The sequence below is a fragment of the Drosophila santomea genome, chromosome 2R (genome assembly GCF_016746245.2).
Source record: "Drosophila santomea strain STO CAGO 1482 chromosome 2R, Prin_Dsan_1.1, whole genome shotgun sequence".
In the NCBI taxonomy this organism is placed as follows: domain Eukaryota; kingdom Metazoa; phylum Arthropoda; class Insecta; order Diptera; family Drosophilidae; genus Drosophila; species Drosophila santomea.
In genome coordinates, this window is record NC_053017.2 from 7012624 (window position 1) to 7030871 (window position 18248).

An 18248-nucleotide genomic window follows, 5' to 3' on the forward strand; every position below is an offset into this window, starting at 1 on the left:
GAAATCCTTTCAATAGTTATTCAACCACAGCCAATTTAATTCCGGCATATGCATAATGGCCAAAAATGTCATAACCATAATGTGCTCTGTGCCTTGACCCCATTATCGGAGTGTCCCATAGGTTCCATCGAAGGGTTCACATCATCAATAATTCAGAGGCTCGCATTTGTTGCGGGAAGTCTGGAGGTACTCAAAAGTGTGGGTCAAGAGTCCCGCAACCGCCCCAACGTATCGATTTAGTTTAGAGACCGGATAATTGCGTGACAATCAGCGGATTCGAGTACACATAGCACATGTCCAGGCGGTTTAATGACCATCGACCTCAGTTGCCAGCTAAACAGGCACGGGACAGGTCGGAATCAACAACCTCATCGGTGGCCAGCACGGAGCAAATATTCATGTGTGCAGAGCTCTTCAAAACGGGGATAAACCGATAACAAAAGATACAGACCTGATAAACACATCCACTCTGCGGGTTCAGTTGAAGATTTAATCTCCCTCCGAGTCATACGCTCCGAGAAGCTACAACCGATCGGTGACCACAATGCGGATGAGACTGCTGGTCATTTGGATTTCCCTAACGACTCTGCTTCAGTGGAGCAGGGCGCAGGAGGACAATATTGAAGAGGTCAGCTTAAGTGGCGGTCTAGCAGGTGAAGACTCAGACAACGAAGAAGTTCAGGTACCGGGAATGGAAACCAGTGAAAATGACACAGAGTCCCTAGGACACGGCCAGTTATTTTTGAACACAACACAAGGTCCAACTGAAGACCATGAGCCAGGAGACGCTAGTATGGGTACCCAGGAAATACCACCTAATGGAAGTCAAGAAGGACAAATAGGCCACCAGCCAGGAGAGGATGAAAAGGCACCGGAAGCTTCAAGCGCAGGCACTAATCCTGAAACGGATCACAAATTAGCAGAGGACAAGGAAGAGCCAGAAAAGGGTTTCGGGAATTCTAGTGGCTCTCCCATAATTGAAGTTCCTCAAACCGATAAAGTTGACCATTTGTCCGGTCATTCAGATCATTCGCCTACGGATACTCCGGAATCATCGTCAGAAGTGACTGCCGATTCTCGCCCACCAACTTTATCAGAGAGCGGCGTGGAATCCCAACCCACGAACAAAACTGAAGCACCATCACCCGATTACCCGGCTGATGGGCCCCAAGAGGACACCACACTGTCAGCCCCAGACGAAACCACCTTGGCACCACCCAAGCCAACAGTTCCCGAACCAGAAAAAAAACCTTTGAGCTGCTTCTCCTGCATGTTCTGCAACAAAACGATTACCAATGAAACCAAGTCCCTCTGCGGCCCGATACCCGGAAAGAGGAATGGATGTCGCACCATACTTCTCATTGATCCCAATGTTGTTCCGGGGAAAAAATATTTCCTGCATCGGGGCTGTGTATCCGAATTAGATATGGAGCTCTCTCGTTATTGTGCTGACAATGAGAAGCTCTGCCCCACGTGCTACGAAGACAATTGTAATGTTCACAATATGACAGAATATGAGGTCAGTCCTGGCTCTGCAGCAGTTACCCATCATCTGGAGGTTCCATTCCTCATCTGGAGCATCTGTTTGATTAGCTGGCAGGTGGCTTTTTATCCACCCGCGCTATTCTGAGTCATATTAATTAAAAAGTAAATTAAAGAGCAATTGGTATGACTAATATTAAATATCGCAGATTAGATCGGTTGTCTGACTAGATAAGTTTGTTTATCTATGAAATACATAACTCTTATTACAAGGAATTTTTCTCTATGAAACAGTATCTCTTTGCAGGGAAACGCATGGGGATTTTCCCTTTCTTAAATAGTAAAATATATTGTTCTTAATATTCAAATGTATATATAAAATAAAGTATTCAAAGACGACGCAAAGATCGAATCCGTTTATACAGTTATTTGAGTTCACTTTAACAAGGCCTTGATTAAAAATGCAAGGTTATCGACAACATAACTAGTACTTACATATGAGTATATTACTTGGATAATTATTGTTCGAGCCATTAAATGTTTAGCAGTTCCATTTAATGGAACAGGGATACTGGGATCGGGGCTTAAATTTGGTCCATTGAGACCATTTCCACAAACCATATCATTTGAGGCATACAAAATGGCTCAACAAAACGAAGGTTTCAGTTAGCCAGATCATCGAGGCGTGTCTGTAAGCACGGCACAGCAGAGCCACAGTTGAATAAATCTAGTATACTAATACCATTTTTGTTTTATGCATAAAGAGAGAATTTTATTAAACATGGGTCTGCTTTCCAAGAATATTATCTTATTTACTCTACTGTCATGCCTTGAAGTTCATGGAGTTTACCAGGAGAAATCAAGTATCAATCTACCCAGTGAAGAGTACACTATGAGCTCAGCCCACACCACTGGAATGGAGGAAACTTCGGCACCTGTCGAGGGAACATCAACCGTTTTTCCACCAATAAGATGCCTTAGTTGTAAATACTGCTCTCCCAACGAGGATAAATCTAAAACTGAGAAGGGAAAAAAGATGTGTCCCATAGTATTGGGCGAACTGAACGGATGCGTATCCATGTTCTTCAACTTCCCCAACAGCGCTGGAGGACCAGATGGCTATATGGAGAGAAGTTGCATTTCCGACATGGACGAATTTTCGTTGGTACACTGTGCGAAACATGAAAAGCTCTGCGAGAAGTGCTTCGATGATGATTGCAACTATGTGGGAATAGACCAACATGGATTGGTCACGAATGCAGGCTCGCGAATAATGTACTCGAGTTTAATGATCTTCTGTTTAACCGGATGGCTTTTCAGGAGTGAAAAATGCACCGTGGTTTTATTATAAGCATTTTCAAACTGACACATTGGGAACCTAAATTATGTAATTCGGCGATGTCACCATGCCGACTAAAATGTTACATTTTGTTAAGTGCAAAACTTTAACTTTAACTTGCGGCATTACCAACTCGCTATAGTTGCCGTATTCTCTATTGCACTTTAATGAACTTTTTTGACCTAACTGTCTTTTTTTATTGTTGCAATAAATATATACGTATATATACAAAGTATATTATTAATGTAATGTTATGTGTTCTGCAGCCAGTTTAAGCAAAAACATCCATGAACATAATTGCTAAACTACCAGAAAGAAACGTTGTTTTATTAAGATGATTTATTTTGGATTATACACGTATTTGTAAAATGCTTCAGCTCCTATAGTTAAGTTATGTCTTTTAGTATGTTTGTTATAGTTTACACTACTGATAGACCTAGGCACCTGGTAATTTGATTAGATCAGCCAACTATATGTAGGTAGCAGGATTACAGGGCACTGCGTAGTGCGATCACTAGGCCCATCAGCAGACCGACCACGCCCACCTGCCCGAGTGGACCTGCTCCATTAAAGGCCACCTTGTTACAGAGGCTCTCCGTACACGTGATGCACTGGTGAGGCTCCACTTTGGCAGTGCACTGGTACTGCATCAGGTTACTAGCAGAGGTAAAACATCCTCGCACTCCAAGTTCATCTAGGGGAAAATGTTGATGGGTTATCAGTATAATCAGTAGTATTTTCTTGGGCATTCTTGGGATAATATAACCTGGGGAGTACGCCTATACATTTCAAAGTAAAATCTTTGAAAAGTACAGCATTGGCTCGCTTTGCTTATATAATATTTGGTACCAACTTACTCCACAATCCGCTGAAGCACGTTCCATTGGGGCAGCTGACCGCAGGCAGAGTGGCCGGATCACTGGCCGACCAGCAGCCGGAAACCTCATTCGAGATGCATTCAATGCACTTGAACTCGCTAGCAGCCAGATTGCAGGCATTTTCGGAGCAAGACGTGCACGAATTGGTTGTGGAGCAGCCAGCCTCCAAGGCGTTCAAGCACCCTCGGATTACATTGGTTCCCGAAGTCATGGTATAACACCCGACTGTCTGGTTGTATTGGGCCTCTCCGCAGGGCTTCGCCTCGGTTGCAACCTGTTGCGACGCACATTTCTCGCAAATGATACAGGAACCGGCATCCCGTTTGTACGCCAGACTATTGCAAAAGTCCGAGTTGCAGACGAGGCAACTGGGATCACTGCTGTCAGCCGCACACTTCGCGCCTGTGGTGGCCGATGTGCAACCGCGGGTCATGTTGCTCGTAGACGTCCCCGTGGTGAAGCACCCGGCATCGACTTGACTGCATCCTGCGACCGAGGTACTTGTGACCGCATTGCATTCCGCGCCCGAGCAAGTATAGCATTGCCGACGATTTGTGGGGTATAATCCCACATTGCACAGGGATTCCGTGCATGAGGAGCACGTGGATTCCGTTCCAGCAGCACAGGCAACGCCACATTGGCGGGTCACCGTCTGGTTTTCATTCAACTGATTCACGCAGACCTGGCCATTTTCGGGGCACAGCGCATTATATCCCGTAGTCGTCACGTTGGTCGTGGCGCACTCCTCTAAACCGAGGCACTCCTGGCACACCACATTCGTGTTGCATTTCTCTGCTGTGCAGGACGAGCAGGATGGTAAGGTGCACGAAGCTCCACTTTCCAGGCAGCCCCGAGATACATTTCCTTTTGGGATATAGAAAATCAGTAACTGAATGCCAAGAAAAAAAGGTACAGAGAGAAACTTCTTATGGTTCCTTATATCCTTACCCTTACTAGAAATACGCTTAAGAGAATAGAATGCAGACTATAGTGAGCTTCAATTGATTTATAATATTGCCTCTGTCACTCTGAAGCCCACACTTTTGAAAAGTGTTTAGTTTTAATACATGTCTTGGCAGTTTCCAACGATATATTGGAGATTCCTCCCTTAAACTCCAACTAGCTGACGAAGGGGTGGGTATCTGATACACGTGAGACTCTACTATAGCGTTGTCTATCGTCTTAAATCTAATCATACATAATATCCAAATCTAAGACAACAAAACGTTAAAGCCAGGTGGCCTCTGCTTCTCAGCCGAATGAGTCACTACATCTCATAAACCTTTTCTTTCCGCACGAAATTAGAAAAGTGCTATGGAAGTACAGGGAAAACTAGGATCAATAGCTATCAATAACAGAGATAATCGCTTATCACCTTCGGCTGCACTGAACGATAAGAGGGCCACTACCATTGTCTAAGAATATTAAATAGTCGCTGATGAGTCAGACAAACTCACCCGCGTTTAATTGAGTATAGCACTGAGTTTCGCAGGATATTGTGTTTTCAGTGGATGGACTCATTAAACAGCTTCCAGATTCACTTATCGTTGAGTTGCACGAATAGCACTCTGCAATAGCAATAATGAATACAAGTAAATTATTTGAACAACGTATACAAAAAAGGGGCAACTTACGCAAAGTGGCCAAAGTTCTGTCCACCTGGGTGACGATGAGTGCTGCTATCACAATAACACATAGGTTGTATTCTGTCATGGCTCTCGTTTGTTTTCTTTCTAACCTCTTACTTCTTAACTGAAATGTCGAACTGGCTGGATCGACCACCGTTGGTTAACTGGCTCCCCCTCTGTTTGTCCATATTTTTTACCCCTATTCGCATAATCAATTTCACCTGAACTTTACCAAGCTCTCCGCATGCAGCGCTTATCTGTTCTACATATGTACGTATATGTATGCATATGTATATATAACCGGAGCAAGTTTGTTCTCTTTTGGCTGATAACTTCAATGCCCAGGTGTGAAAATATGTATAGGTGTGTATATCGCTGTTCACATGCGATGATAGTTACCACAAGCCTGCATTTGCTTTAGAGCTTTTGGAAAAGTTAAAAAATTAACCCATGCTGCCAAGTTTTTGCATTACTTTCATCGATGCCAAAATACTGTTTCGAGATCTCCGGCAGATCATTGCACACAATTATAACATATAATATATATATAATGCCTCTGGCAGCTGTATGTATATATATGTTTATATTTGTCCGATTCCGATCAAGTTAAAACCGAAATTAAATGTAGTCCAAAAACGGATGTATATCGAATTAGAACACTTTATGCTCAGAAACAATGAATCCGATTTTCCCTATAGCAACTACACGTATAAGATGTAGTGGTCCGTTCCGAATTATATTATACTACCTGATCTTGCGGAGGTGTATACTTCCTTATGGTCGAATATGTGAAGTCAATACACCCGCTGCAAATGAATGACTTTAGCTCCATTAATAATACAAATTTAATTATGATCTAACAAGAGTGATCGTGATTGTCAATTTCCTCGACTATCGGATACCCAGATTGCTAGCCAGACTCAGCTGGTGAAACTGAGCAGGAATAAATAGTCTTTTGTAGGGTGGAGAACACTTCCTTGTACTTCTTACATACTCTTCAAAGAGTTACTCTATGAGTAACGTTCTTTATTAGATTTTATTACCAAATAAAGTAATTTTGTATTCTGTTCTCGGAAATAAGTGCGTACTAATCTTATGCTTTCTTACAATCATAAACAAGGTCCCTTAAGGTTTAAATCCAGCCATAATGATACAATATAACAAAGTACAAACAGTATCCTTGTTTTGTAAGATAGTGCTTAGTTTTATATCCCTAAGACATATCTTTTGAGCAGTTTTTTGTAACCAGACTGGTAGTCAACACAAAGTCTTTATCTTAACAATAGGCTCAAAAATATAACAGAAATCTAATTTGGGTAATCTGCCACAAAGTTGGCACCGAGAGCCAATTGTGTTGCTCCCACTCAGTCCCTTAAAGATCTTTTCTGTGTGCGGACGTATTTCTGTTTAACCAGATTCCGGGTACTACAATTTAATAAATTATTGCCTTTGAAAGCATATTATAGGTAGAAGTATACGGTCTCGAGCCTCGAAAATATAAACATTTTTGCATTGTCGGTCTGAGCATGTCCGTATGTTCGTCTGTCCGTATGAGCGTCGAGATCTCGTAAACCTACGCCCACATACTAAAAATACTTTAGATACTTGGTAAGAACTTCTATGCCGACAACCAAAAATTGCTACTAAAGCATTATATTATTGTATAATTTTTTATAACCCTAAGAATTAGGCCTCAGTTTGCTCACTTGCTGCTCAGCATCCCCCATTCACTGATAGTCACTCGACTATGGCATTCTGTCCTGTTTTAGACAAGATGCTATAAAGCTAATTCATAAATGTTTAGAAAATCATTAATTAGATATGCTGAGCGCGAATTTAATACTTACTGTTTAAATTAATTCATAAAATAGTAATCATAGACGGGTTGTATAATGCAGTCCTTGAAGAATGAAGATCTACCCAAGAATCCTCGCGAGCGATCGAATTTTTTTTCTGCGATTTGCTTTTGGTAAGAGAATGCATACGTGTGAGATCCAAATATTTTTAAATTGTATCAATTTGTTTAAATAATTCAGGTATACCATTCCGACTTTTATTAAGGGGCGCAAGGTCACATTGGGTGTGAATGACCTTTTCAGGGTCTTGAAAGAGCACAAAGCCGGTAAGTGTTATAATATCAAGCTATAATATTTTAAATTTGTATACATCCTCATTTCCTTTTTTCGGAAAAAGAGACGCTCGGCGACAAGTTATGCACTTCCTGGCAGAAAGAACTGAAGACCTACGAGAAAAACGCCAGTTTGCTAAGAGTTCTCTTTGGCGTATTCGGCCAGTACTTCGTCCTCCTCGGAGTGGTTCTTCTCTTCCTGGAGGCTATACTAACGATGCAGCCCATTTTCCTCATGGAGCTTATATCTAGCTTTTCCCATTCTAGCCCGAAATCGAATGGAATGGCATATGTCTACGCGGGTGGAGTGATTTTGGGCTCTGCCCTCAAAGTGATTCTTATGAACCCGTACTCATTCGCCGTCACTCACCTGGGTCTGTTCCTCACCTTTCCGAGTTGCACTAAGCTTCAGGAAAATGATTTTTTTAAATTCATAAACTGCAGGCCTTAAGATTCGAGTGGGCGTGAGCAGCATGGTCTACCGGAAAAGCCTTCGATTGACGAAAACAGAACTGGGCGAAATATCTACCGGACATATAATGAATTTAGTTTCCAATGACCTCGGCAGAATGGACACCTTCCTTCAGTTTACTCACTACCTTTGGTTGGCACCACTACAGACGCTAATGGTGACCTATTTTATGTACCAAGCAGTGAGTTCCCAGAATATATCACACCGGATAATAATTTAAACTTATAATTTGTTCATAGATAGGAATCGCTGCAGTGTTTGGCATGACATTCATGCTACTCTTCATACCCTTCCAAATGTATTTGGGCAACAAGATCTCGGAGCTGCGACTGAAGACCGCTCTCCGGACGGACAAACGGATGCGGATAATGACTGAGATTATTGCTGGTATCCAGGTGATTAAAATGTACGCCTGGGAGCTTCCGTTTGAAAAATTGGTAGCCCACGCCCGCCACAAGGAGGTCAATGCCATCCGACACGTGGCCTTTGCGAAATGCCTCCTTTACTCCTTCAACAGATTCCTCACTCCAGTATCGATATTTCTCAGTTTGGTAGGATTTGTGCTTTTGGGCAGGTTCCTTACAGCGGAAGTAGCTTTCCTCATCACAGCCTATTACAATGTTGTACGCACCAACATGACAGTATACTTTTCGTTGGGCATGACGACAACTGCAGAAACCCTCGTTTCCATCCAGCGGGTTCAGACGTTTTTGCTATCCGGAGAGGTAGAAGCGCTGGGTGAAAAGGTAGTTTCCAACGGAGCTGAGGAAGTTACTCAGGAGGCAAGCGAAAAACTCCTAGAGACGCCTATGCCAATAGGTACTCCCGAGAAAACTCAACACCACTCGGAAGATCGCGTATCCATAAGTGAACTTACAGCAAAGTGGATCACGAGTGGGTCACCCGATTACACGCTCAGTGGGGTAAATCTGCAGGTCCCCGCTGGCACACTGCTCGCCATTGTGGGCCACACTGGCTCCGGGAAGTCGAGCGTGATACAAGCAATTTTGGGGGAACTGCGTGCCGAATCTGGAGAGATCGAGCTTACTGGATCGATATCATATGCCGCCCAAGAGCCGTGGCTTTTTTCCGGAACTGTGCGTCAGAATATTCTCTTCGGTCAGCCAATGGATCGCCGGCGATACGATTTGGTGGTGAGGAAATGCGCTCTAGAACGGGACTTTGAGCTACTTCCCTTGAAGGATAAAACCATATTGGCAGACCGCGGAGCCTCGCTCTCGGGCGGACAAAAGGCGAGAATCAGCTTGGCAAGATCTGTTTACCGGGATGCTTCCATCTACCTGCTGGACGATCCTTTGAGTGCGGTGGACTCCAATGTGGCCCGTCGTCTCTTCGAAGATTGCCTACGTGGCTATCTGCGAGATAAGACTGTCATCCTGGTCACCAATCAATTGCAGTTCCTGCAGCAGGCCGATCAGATTGTGATCATGGAGAAGGGCCGGGTGAGAGCTGTGGGAACGTATGAGTCGCTCCACAAATCGGGTGTAGACTTTGGCAGTGTCCTGGTGGATCCTGTTGATCACAATGAGCCGACGGAGGACCAATCCATGATCTCCAGCATGACTGACCAACGGCGCAGCAGTGTGAAATCTGTGCTCTCCAATGCGGAATCCTGCCCAGCGGATCTACAGGAGGAACAAGTGATTAACCTTGAGCGGCAACATGTGGATCGCAACGGCTTAGGAGTATACATCGATTATTTTAGGGCAGGAGGCGGATTCCTCTCCTTTTCAGTGATAATGAGCTTTTTCGTGTGCTCCCAGGGCCTAGCCTCTCTTGGAGATTACTTTCTGGCCACCTGGTAAGGAGTCGATTACTTTGACCCTTTTGGAATCACTTATGTAAAATTCGCAAATCTTATGCTTTCAGGGTCTCAAGAAATGAGATCATGGTTGCCCATAACGACACAACATATTCTAAGGATGCGAATATCGAAGTGCACGCTGCATACATATTTATGTTGATTACAGTGCTATCCATTATTGTGACCATAAAACGATCCTTCCTGTTCTTCAATCTGGCGATGAAGGCTTCTATCCAGTTGCATAACTCAATGTTTCGAGGGATATCTAGAGCTTCAATGTATTTTTTCAACACGAATCCTGCGGGAGGTATCCTCAATCGTTTCTCCAAGGACATGGGTCAAGTAGATGAGATGCTGCCCTCCATTATGATGACCGTCATCCAAGAGTTTCTCCTGATCACCGGCAATATTATGGTCATATCCATTGTCAATCCCCTCTTTCTCATTCCCGCCCTGGCTTTTGGAGTAGTTATATACTACCTCCGCTCTTTCTATCTCAAAACTTCGCGGGACGTAAAACGCTTGGAGGCCAGCAGTAAGTACTTATTAACTAATTACCACTTGTATACCCTTTCTTACCTTTCGACAGCTCGATCTCCGGTTTACTCCCACTTGGCTGCTTCTCTGAATGGTCTGACCACCATTCGTGCATTTGGGGCCGGGAGCATTTTGGAGGCGGAGTTTGATAGCTACCAAGATATGCACAGTTCCGCCTCTTACATGTTCATTAGCACCTCGCGTGCCTTCGCCTATTGGATGGATACATTCTGCGTGCTCTATATAGTGATTGTCACGCTGGCCTTCTTCATCTTTCCGCCGTCGAGTGCAGCCGATGTTGGTCTGGCTATAACCCAGGTATACGATCGGAAGCATATTATGTCTCATTTATAATATAATCTGCATATATTCCAGGCCATGGGCTTGACGAGCACGGTTCAGTGGGCTGTCCGCCAGTCGACAGAGCTGGAAAACACAATGATTTCCGTGGAGCGGGTGATTGATTACGAGGAAATTGAGGCAGAGGGAGCACTGGAAGCCCCGACTGACGAGAAACCACCTGAATCTTGGCCAGAGCACGGAAAAATAGAATTCGACGACCTAAGTCTGCGTTACAAGCCCTATGAGAAAACGGAGAGCGTTCTAAAATCCCTCAGTTTTGTGATAAAACCCAGGGAAAAAGTTGGCATAGTAGGACGAACAGGAGCGGGTAAATCCTCGCTGATTAACGCTCTTTTCCGCCTGTCCTACAACTATGGATCTGTGCTCATAGACGATAAGGACACCAGTGGTATGGGTCTGCATGACCTTCGCAGCAAGATCTCAATCATACCACAGGAACCAGTTCTCTTCTCCGGCACATTGCGACACAACCTAGATCCCTTTGATGAGTATAGCGATGAAAAGCTGTGGTGCGCGCTGGAGGAGGTGGAGCTCAAGGATGTGGTGTCCAGCGTGGCCACTGGCCTGGAGACGAAAATCACCGAAGGTGGCTCCAACTTCAGCGTAGGTCAGCGCCAATTGGTCTGCTTGGCACGGGCTATTCTGCGGGACAACAGAATACTTGTGATGGACGAGGCCACCGCCAATGTGGATCCCCAGACGGACGCTCTAATCCAAGCCACCATTCGAAACAAGTTTAGGGAGTGCACCGTCATTACCGTAGCCCATAGATTGCACACCATCATGGACTCGGACAGGGTACTGGTAATGGATGCCGGAAGAGTTGTGGAGCTTGCCACGCCCTTTGAGCTCCTAACTGCGAAAGACACCAATGTATTCCACGATTTGGTCAAGCAAACTGGGCAGGCCACATACGACGCTCTCCTTAAGATTTCTCAACAGGTAAGGTCTAAACGGGTTCATCTGTAAGGAATTCATATATTATTAATATATTTATAAAATATCCATTTCAGGCCTTCGAAAATTGTGAAAAACCCAGCCTAAGGCTTCCCTCTTGACGAGGGAATTTTTGATTTAAAATAATTAATATGTGAAAAGTTTTATCTCACATAAGTTTTTAGACGTTCAGCTAAGAAAGGAATTTTTTCATAAAATGCTATAGAGTATATATTAGAAAACAAGAGAGAACGCTATAGTCGAGTTCCCCGACTATCTGATACCCGTTACTCAGCTAGTGGAAGGGAGAAGGAGAGTCTTAAACACAGTTTTTGGCGGTTTGTAGGCGTTATAGTGGGCGTGGCAGAAAGTTTTTTGGCAAATCGGTAGAAATTTACAAGACTAATACAAAAATGAAAAAATATCAAAACATTTTTCAAAAGTGTGGGCGTAGCAGCTTTGGGCGGTTTGTGGGCGTTATAGTGGGCGTGGCAGAAAGTTTTTTGGCAAATCGATAGAAATTTAGAAGACTAATACAAAAATGAAAAAATATCAAAACATTTTTCAAAAGTGTGGGCGTGGCAGTTTTGGGCGGTTTGTGGGCGTTAGAGTGGGCGTGGCAGCATGATTCGACAAACTTGCGCTGCGTCTATGTCCCTGGAGTCTGTATGCTTAATCTCAACTTTCTAGCTTTTGTAGTTCCTGAGATCTCGACGTTCATACGGACAGACAGACGGACAGACGGACAGACGGACGGACAGACGGACATGGCCAAATCGACTCGGCTATTGATCCTGATCAAGAATATATATACTTTATATGGTCGGAAACGCTTCCTTCTGCCTGTTACATACTTTTCAACGAATCTAGTATACCCTTTTACTCTACGAGTAACGGGTATAAATATTTAAAAGAACCCTATTATTTTGCCCTTCGCTGCAATATTAGAATACGTTAGAGAAATTGTATTGATTAGATATGCATATATGTACATACATACATAAGTACGTGTTATCACATCTGACAGGCGCGATAAGTTCAAGTGAAGTTCTTGTAGACTAATGAGGTTTCCTCATTTAATAATACGATGAAAAAGTTGTCTACCGAATTTCCGTTTGTGGAGGAGCAAGCCTAAAACACCAATTATTTGAAATTAAAAATAATTTATTATGCTAAACATCCGGAGAATTGGTAAAATGAATTGAATCGATACTAGATATCTTATAACTGAAAGGTGCAACCTTTGTTAATATTATTAAAATTTCAAGATAGTAGTATTTGATACATACACTGATACAAACATACGTGAAAGATAAATAAACAATTAAATTACACTTTATTACAGGTCTAAAGTCTTGTCGGTGGGAACATCACCCTAATGTTTAAAGAGGTGCATAGTTAGCAAGTTGCTAAATTGATTCCCCAGACTCTCAAATAATATGAATAATATTATCAGTTATTTTTAAAAATGTAACACGTTTAACCTTCTCTTAGCACAATTTTTGCAACAGCTCAGGACAGTGTAAAAGGGCTATAAGGGGATGGGAAATGAATTAGAAAGCCGCTCTTTATCTTATCCTTAAGTGGTCCACTCTAATGCTATAATGCTGAAGGCTGAGGTGACCATGTAAGTAAGCACACACACACACTCACACGCACGGCCCTTGCGTCAGCCGGTTGAACAGCTGATTCGACGAGCGTTTGATTTGGCATCGAAGCGCTTGCTACTCGCGAGTCGCGACCAGTGGACAGAATGATTGGAAAAGCGGGGCGTCGTGGACGGCTGAAGTGATTTGTTGTGTTTTGCTACTCGGCCGAGTGGAAAGTTTTCAGATATCAATTGTTCCGTGTTCCGCAAATTGCGAAATTGCGATCCAGCATCTGTCGGTATTTGTTGAATTCTTGTCTTTTGCTGCTGAATACGAATACATACAACATAAGTTGCATGCTTTCGAGTGATGAAATGCTGATAAATAAGAACTGAATTCCGCGACTATTGTTTATGAGAGCTTGTGAAATTGCCAGCGCATTTACATAATCATGCAGGCCAGTAAACTTCCGCCCAATCCCCGCGAGTCGGCAGGTATCTTATCCTCGCTTATGTTCTGGTACGCACACGTTTCATCCTACCGCTAAGAAGTGTTTCCTTTGACCACTTTTCTACGTACATCGGTACATATGTACTCACCTATGTACCGTCACCTTTCAACTGCCACTTAGAAGTGACATCCGAAGACAACCGTTATCGGATACCACATACTGTTCGTAGCATAACTCCCATTTACCCGCCGTTGCGAAATCAATTTACGCAATTACACTCCTATTCCAGCTTTGCCCTGCCCATTCTGTTCAAGGGTCGCAAGCAGACGCTCCAGCCCACGGATCTGTACAAAACGCTGGATGAGCATGGAGCGGAGAGCCTGGGCGATGAGTTCTTCCGGGCATGGGAGGACGAAGTGGCTCGGTGCCGGCGGAAGGGTGATTCCAGCCGTGAACCAAGTGTCCTGCGGGTCATCGGACGTGTCTTCGGCTGGAGGCTCATTTTTTCCGGTATTACAATCGCGGCCTTGGAACTGGGAACCAGGTAAGAACCGTGGACTTTACTTGTCAACATGTCACTGATAATTTATTCGAATTAATTTGCTTTATTACAGGGCCACTGTGCCGCTTCTTCTGGCCGGACTCATATCGGAGTTCAGTGAGCACGGAAATGGCCATAGCTACTATGCCCAGATCTACGCAGTGCTCCTCATAGCCTGTATCTTGGCCAGCGTTCTTCTCACGCATCCATACATGATGGGAATGATGGTAAGAGCTCCAACTTTGTGCTTGAGTAAACTTGAATCTAATTGGGTTATTTCTAAATTCTGCAGCACTTGGCCATGAAAATGCGAGTGGCAGTAAGTAGTGCCATATACCGCAAGGCCCTGCGTCTCAGTCGCACATCGCTGGGAGGTACCACAACCGGACAGGTGGTGAACTTGCTCTCCAACGATCTCAACCGCTTCGATCGGTGTCTTATCCATTTCCATTTCCTCTGGCTGGGCCCATTGGAGTTGTTGATCGCCTCCTACTTCCTGTACGAACAGATCGGAATCGCTTCCTTTTACGGGATCAGCATCCTAGTACTGTATCTGCCACTGCAAACCTATCTCAGCCGAGAAACTTCAAAGCTGCGCCTGCAGACGGCCCTACGGACGGATCAGCGAGTGCGCATGATGAACGAAATCATCTCGGGCATCCAGGTAATCAAGATGTATACCTGGGAGCGTCCGTTCGGGAAACTGATAGGGCAGATGCGGCGCAGTGAGATGAGCTCCATTCGCAAGATGAACCTCTTGCGCGGCATCCTGCTCTCCTTCGAGATAACTCTGGGTCGCATAGCCATCTTTGTGAGCCTTCTGGGATTCGTCCTAGGCGGAGGCAAACTGACGGCAGAGCGCGCCTTCTGCGTCACTGCCTTCTACAACATCCTTAGGCGTACTGTCAGCAAGTTCTTTCCGAGTGGAATGTCGCAGTTTGCTGAACTTCTGGTATCAATGCGTCGCATAACTAACTTTATGATGCGGGAGGAAGCAAATATTATAGATATGTCGGAGCGAAATGAAGAAAAAGCAGAAGAGGAGCAACATTTGCTGAAAGAAGTGGAGAAGAGGTCTTACCCGGCTCAAATTGGCACGGAACCAGATACCTTGGTGGAAATTAAAGCTTTGAAAGCGCGCTGGAGCCAGGAGCAACATGATCCGGTGTTAAACAACGTCAACATGTCGCTGCGCCGTGGCCAACTTGTAGCTGTGATTGGACCCGTGGGATCGGGTAAATCAAGCCTTGTGCAGGCCATCCTAGGAGAGCTACCTGCCGAATCAGGATCGGTACAAGTCTCGGGCAAGTATTCCTACGCCTCCCAGGAGCCCTGGCTTTTTAACGCATCTGTTCGCGACAACATTCTGTTTGGCTTGCCCATGGACAAGCAGCGCTATCGAACCGTCCTCAAGCGGTGTGCCCTAGAGCGGGACTTGGAGTTGTTGCACGGTGATGGAACCTTCGTGGGTGAGCGCGGAGCTTCACTGTCCGGTGGGCAGCGAGCGAGAATATGCTTGGCTAGAGCTGTGTACCGCAGGGCGGATGTATACCTTTTGGACGATCCCCTCAGCGCAGTCGACACCCATGTGGGTAGGCACCTGTTCGACGAATGCATGCGCGGCTTCCTAGGCAAAGAGCTGGTGATACTAGTCACCCACCAGTTGCAGTTTCTGGAGGACGCCGATCTGATTGTAATAATGGACAAGGGTCACGTCTCGGCATGCGGAACCTATGAGGAGATGCTGAAGAGCGGACAGGACTTTGCCCAGCTCTTGGTGGAAAGTACTCAGAACAGCGGCGGAGGTGATGACACCATAACGTCACCTAACTTTTCCCGTCAGAGTAGCTCTCTAAGCTCCAAAAGTTCAAATGGAAGCTCATCCTCGTTAGAATCCATGGTCGAAAAGGAAAAACCAAAACCAAGTGCGTCACCGGTGCAGGAGTACCGCAGTGGTGGTCAAATCGGCTTGTCCATGTACAAGAAATACTTTGGTGCAGGCTGCGGCGTCCTCGTTTTCGCGGTGCTGATACTGCTGTGTTTTGGCACTCAGCTCCTGGCGTCTGGCGGAGATTATTTCCTTTCCTACTGGTAAGTGCTACAGATATCTGCAAATACTTATATATATTTAACTCGTTTAATCGTTAATAGGGTTAAAAACACCGCCTCTTCGTCAACGCTGGATATCTACTACTTCACTGCCATTAATGTGGGACTGGTTATCTGTGCTTTGCTCCGAACGCTTCTTTTCTTTAACATCACCATGCACTCCTCCACCGAGCTGCACAACACTATGTTCCAGGGCTTGTCGCGCACGGCCTTGTATTTTTTCCACACCAATCCCTCCGGCCGGATCCTCAATCGGTTCGCCAATGACCTGGGTCAGGTGGATGAGGTGATGCCCGCCGTCATGTTGGACTGCATACAGATCTTTCTCACCCTGACGGGCATCATCTGCGTGCTGTGCGTGACCAACCCGTGGTACTTGATCAACACATTTGCAATGATATTAGCATTTCACTACTGGCGCAATTTTTACCTAAAGACGTCGAGGGATGTGAAGCGCCTGGAGGCGGTGGCTCGGTCGCCGATGTACTCGCACTTCAGTTCCACTCTTGTTGGACTTCCCACCATCCGGGCGATGGGCGCCCAACGAACTCTGACGGGCCAGTATGACAACTACCAGGATCTGCACAGCTCCGGCTACTACACTTTTGTTTCTACCAGTCGTGCCTTCGGGTATTACCTGGATCTGTTCTGCGTGGCATACGTGATATCGGTGATACTGCACAACTTCTTTAACCCGCCCCTACACAACGCTGGCCAGATAGGCCTGGCAATTACCCAAGCATTGGGTATGACGGGAATGGTGCAGTGGGGCATGCGTCAGTCCGCAGAGCTGGAGAATGCAATGACCTCAGTGGAGCGAGTCTTGGAGTACCAAGATCTTGAGCCTGAAGGGGATTTCAACTCGCCTTCGGATAAGCAACCTCCAAAGAGTTGGCCCGAGAAGGGAAAACTGACGACCAAGGATTTGAGTCTGAGATATGAGCCCAATCCCAATGCGGCTAGTGTGCTGAAGCGGCTGAACTTCACGATACAGCCGATGGAGAAGGTGGGCATCGTAGGACGCACAGGTGCGGGAAAGTCCTCCATTATCAATGCACTTTTCAGACTGTCCTACAACGATGGAGCAATAATCATCGACAATCTGGACACAAATGTTATGGGTCTGCACGACTTACGCAGCAAGATCTCCATTATTCCACAAGAACCCGTCCTGTTCTCCGGGACAATGCGATACAACTTGGATCCCTTCGAGCAGTATCCCGATGATAAGCTTTGGAAGGCTCTTGAGGACGTTCACCTCAAGGAGGAAATTTCAGAGTTGCCCACGGGCCTGCAGAGCATCATATCTGAGGGCGGGACCAACTTTAGCGTAGGGCAACGGCAGTTGGTCTGCTTGGCAAGGGCCATCCTGCGCGAAAACAGAATTCTCGTTATGGACGAGGCTACGGCAAATGTGGATCCTCAGACGGACGCCCTGATTCAGGCCACCATTCGAAACAAATTCAAGGACTGCACCGTACTTACAATAGCCCATCGTCTGAATACCATTATGGACTCCGACAAGGTTTTAGTGATGGATGCTGGTGAAGTCGTCGAGTTCGGCTCTCCATATGAGCTGTTGACCCAGTCAGAGGCTAAAGTGTTCCATGGAATGGTTATGCAAACGGGAAAGGCCAGTTTTGATCATCTACTTAAAGTTGCCAAGAATGTAAGCACTAAAGTCGAAACCAATGTCGTAAATATTTAACTTTTCTTGATTTTTTCAGGCCAAACAAAACCATATATGAAGCCAATATCTACCATATTAATGTGATAGTCTACGTAATGTGTGTTGGGCTGAATTGTTAATGGATGTGGAATTTTGATGTCCTGGATAATCTTTGTAAAATACAAATCGTTTGTAAGTAGTAAGAAAAATGACAATGTGTTCTTTTAAATAAAACGCTACTTAAAGAATTTGTTGGATTTCCTTCTGCATTCTAAATTCCAGCTTTTGAAGATGGAATAAT

At 45.0% G+C, this 18248-nt stretch overlaps 5 protein-coding genes across 7 annotated transcripts; 4 read left to right on the forward strand and 1 right to left on the reverse strand.

Moving 5' to 3' along the window:
• Positions 1-96: 96 nt before the first annotated feature.
• Positions 97-1819, forward strand: LOC120446791. Its single transcript, XM_039627947.1, has one exon. It carries the CDS (start codon positions 545-547, stop codon positions 1628-1630), a length of 1086 nt encoding a protein of 361 aa, XP_039483881.1. The 5' UTR covers positions 97-544; the 3' UTR covers positions 1631-1819.
• Positions 1820-2263: 444 nt separating this feature from the next.
• Positions 2264-3007, forward strand: LOC120446377. The gene has a single exon (XM_039627308.1). It carries the CDS (start codon positions 2264-2266, stop codon positions 2831-2833), a length of 570 nt encoding a protein of 189 aa, XP_039483242.1. The 3' UTR covers positions 2834-3007.
• A 138-nt stretch (positions 3008-3145) lies between these two features.
• On the reverse strand, positions 3146-5500 carry LOC120446376 (major surface trophozoite antigen 11). Its single transcript, XM_039627307.2, has 4 exons — positions 5334-5500; positions 5157-5267; positions 3679-4563; positions 3146-3515 (listed from the first exon to the last, which is right to left on the reverse strand). Exons 1-4 carry the CDS (start codon positions 5410-5412, stop codon positions 3310-3312), a joined length of 1281 nt encoding a protein of 426 aa, XP_039483241.1. The 5' UTR covers positions 5413-5500; the 3' UTR covers positions 3146-3309.
• A 1165-nt stretch (positions 5501-6665) lies between these two features.
• LOC120444384 (probable multidrug resistance-associated protein lethal(2)03659) lies at positions 6666-11850 on the forward strand. Of its 3 annotated transcripts, none has more exons than XM_039623989.2 (10): positions 6666-6935; positions 7199-7296; positions 7364-7449; positions 7521-7829; positions 7900-8108; positions 8167-9749; positions 9818-10287; positions 10342-10607; positions 10665-11594; positions 11666-11850. In XM_039623989.2, the coding sequence occupies exons 2-10, from the start codon at positions 7220-7222 to the stop codon at positions 11708-11710; spliced, it is 3975 nt and encodes a 1324-aa protein (XP_039479923.1). In that variant the 5' UTR covers positions 6666-6935; positions 7199-7219; the 3' UTR covers positions 11711-11850. The 3 variants fall into 3 exon arrangements, with proteins under 3 accessions (XP_039479923.1, XP_039479924.1, XP_039479925.1); XM_039623990.1 differs by having other exon boundaries at positions 6705-6749; XM_039623991.2 differs by having other exon boundaries at positions 6707-6793.
• Positions 11851-13258: 1408 nt separating this feature from the next.
• LOC120444385 (probable multidrug resistance-associated protein lethal(2)03659) lies at positions 13259-18195 on the forward strand. Its single transcript, XM_039623992.2, has 6 exons — positions 13259-13696; positions 13918-14172; positions 14243-14396; positions 14462-16260; positions 16321-17947; positions 18006-18195. Exons 1-6 carry the CDS (start codon positions 13629-13631, stop codon positions 18024-18026), a joined length of 3924 nt encoding a protein of 1307 aa, XP_039479926.1. The 5' UTR covers positions 13259-13628; the 3' UTR covers positions 18027-18195.
• Positions 18196-18248: the final 53 nt, after the last annotated feature.

Coding starts and splice junctions, on each gene's coding strand:
- LOC120446377 (XM_039627308.1), top strand. CDS start 2,264: ATGGGTCTGCTTTCCAAGAATATTATCTTATTTACTCTACTGTCATGC.
- LOC120446376 (XM_039627307.2), bottom strand. CDS start 5,412: ATGACAGAATACAACCTATGTGTTATTGTGATAGCAGCACTCATCGTC. Junction 5,268..5,333: donor CAGAACTTTGGCCACTTTGC/GTAAGTTGCCCC, acceptor TTGCTATTGCAG/AGTGCTATTCGTGCAACTCA. Junction 4,564..5,156: donor CTATACTCAATTAAACGCGG/GTGAGTTTGTCT, acceptor ATATCCCAAAAG/GAAATGTATCTCGGGGCTGC.
- LOC120444384 (XM_039623989.2), top strand. CDS start 7,220: ATGCAGTCCTTGAAGAATGAAGATCTACCCAAGAATCCTCGCGAGCGA. Junction 7,450..7,520: donor CTTGAAAGAGCACAAAGCCG/GTAAGTGTTATA, acceptor TTTCGGAAAAAG/AGACGCTCGGCGACAAGTTA. Junction 7,830..7,899: donor ATTCGCCGTCACTCACCTGG/GTCTGTTCCTCA, acceptor CATAAACTGCAG/GCCTTAAGATTCGAGTGGGC.
- LOC120444385 (XM_039623992.2), top strand. CDS start 13,629: ATGCAGGCCAGTAAACTTCCGCCCAATCCCCGCGAGTCGGCAGGTATC. Junction 14,173..14,242: donor GCCTTGGAACTGGGAACCAG/GTAAGAACCGTG, acceptor GCTTTATTACAG/GGCCACTGTGCCGCTTCTTC. Junction 14,397..14,461: donor CATACATGATGGGAATGATG/GTAAGAGCTCCA, acceptor TAAATTCTGCAG/CACTTGGCCATGAAAATGCG.
- LOC120446791 (XM_039627947.1), top strand. CDS start 545: ATGCGGATGAGACTGCTGGTCATTTGGATTTCCCTAACGACTCTGCTT.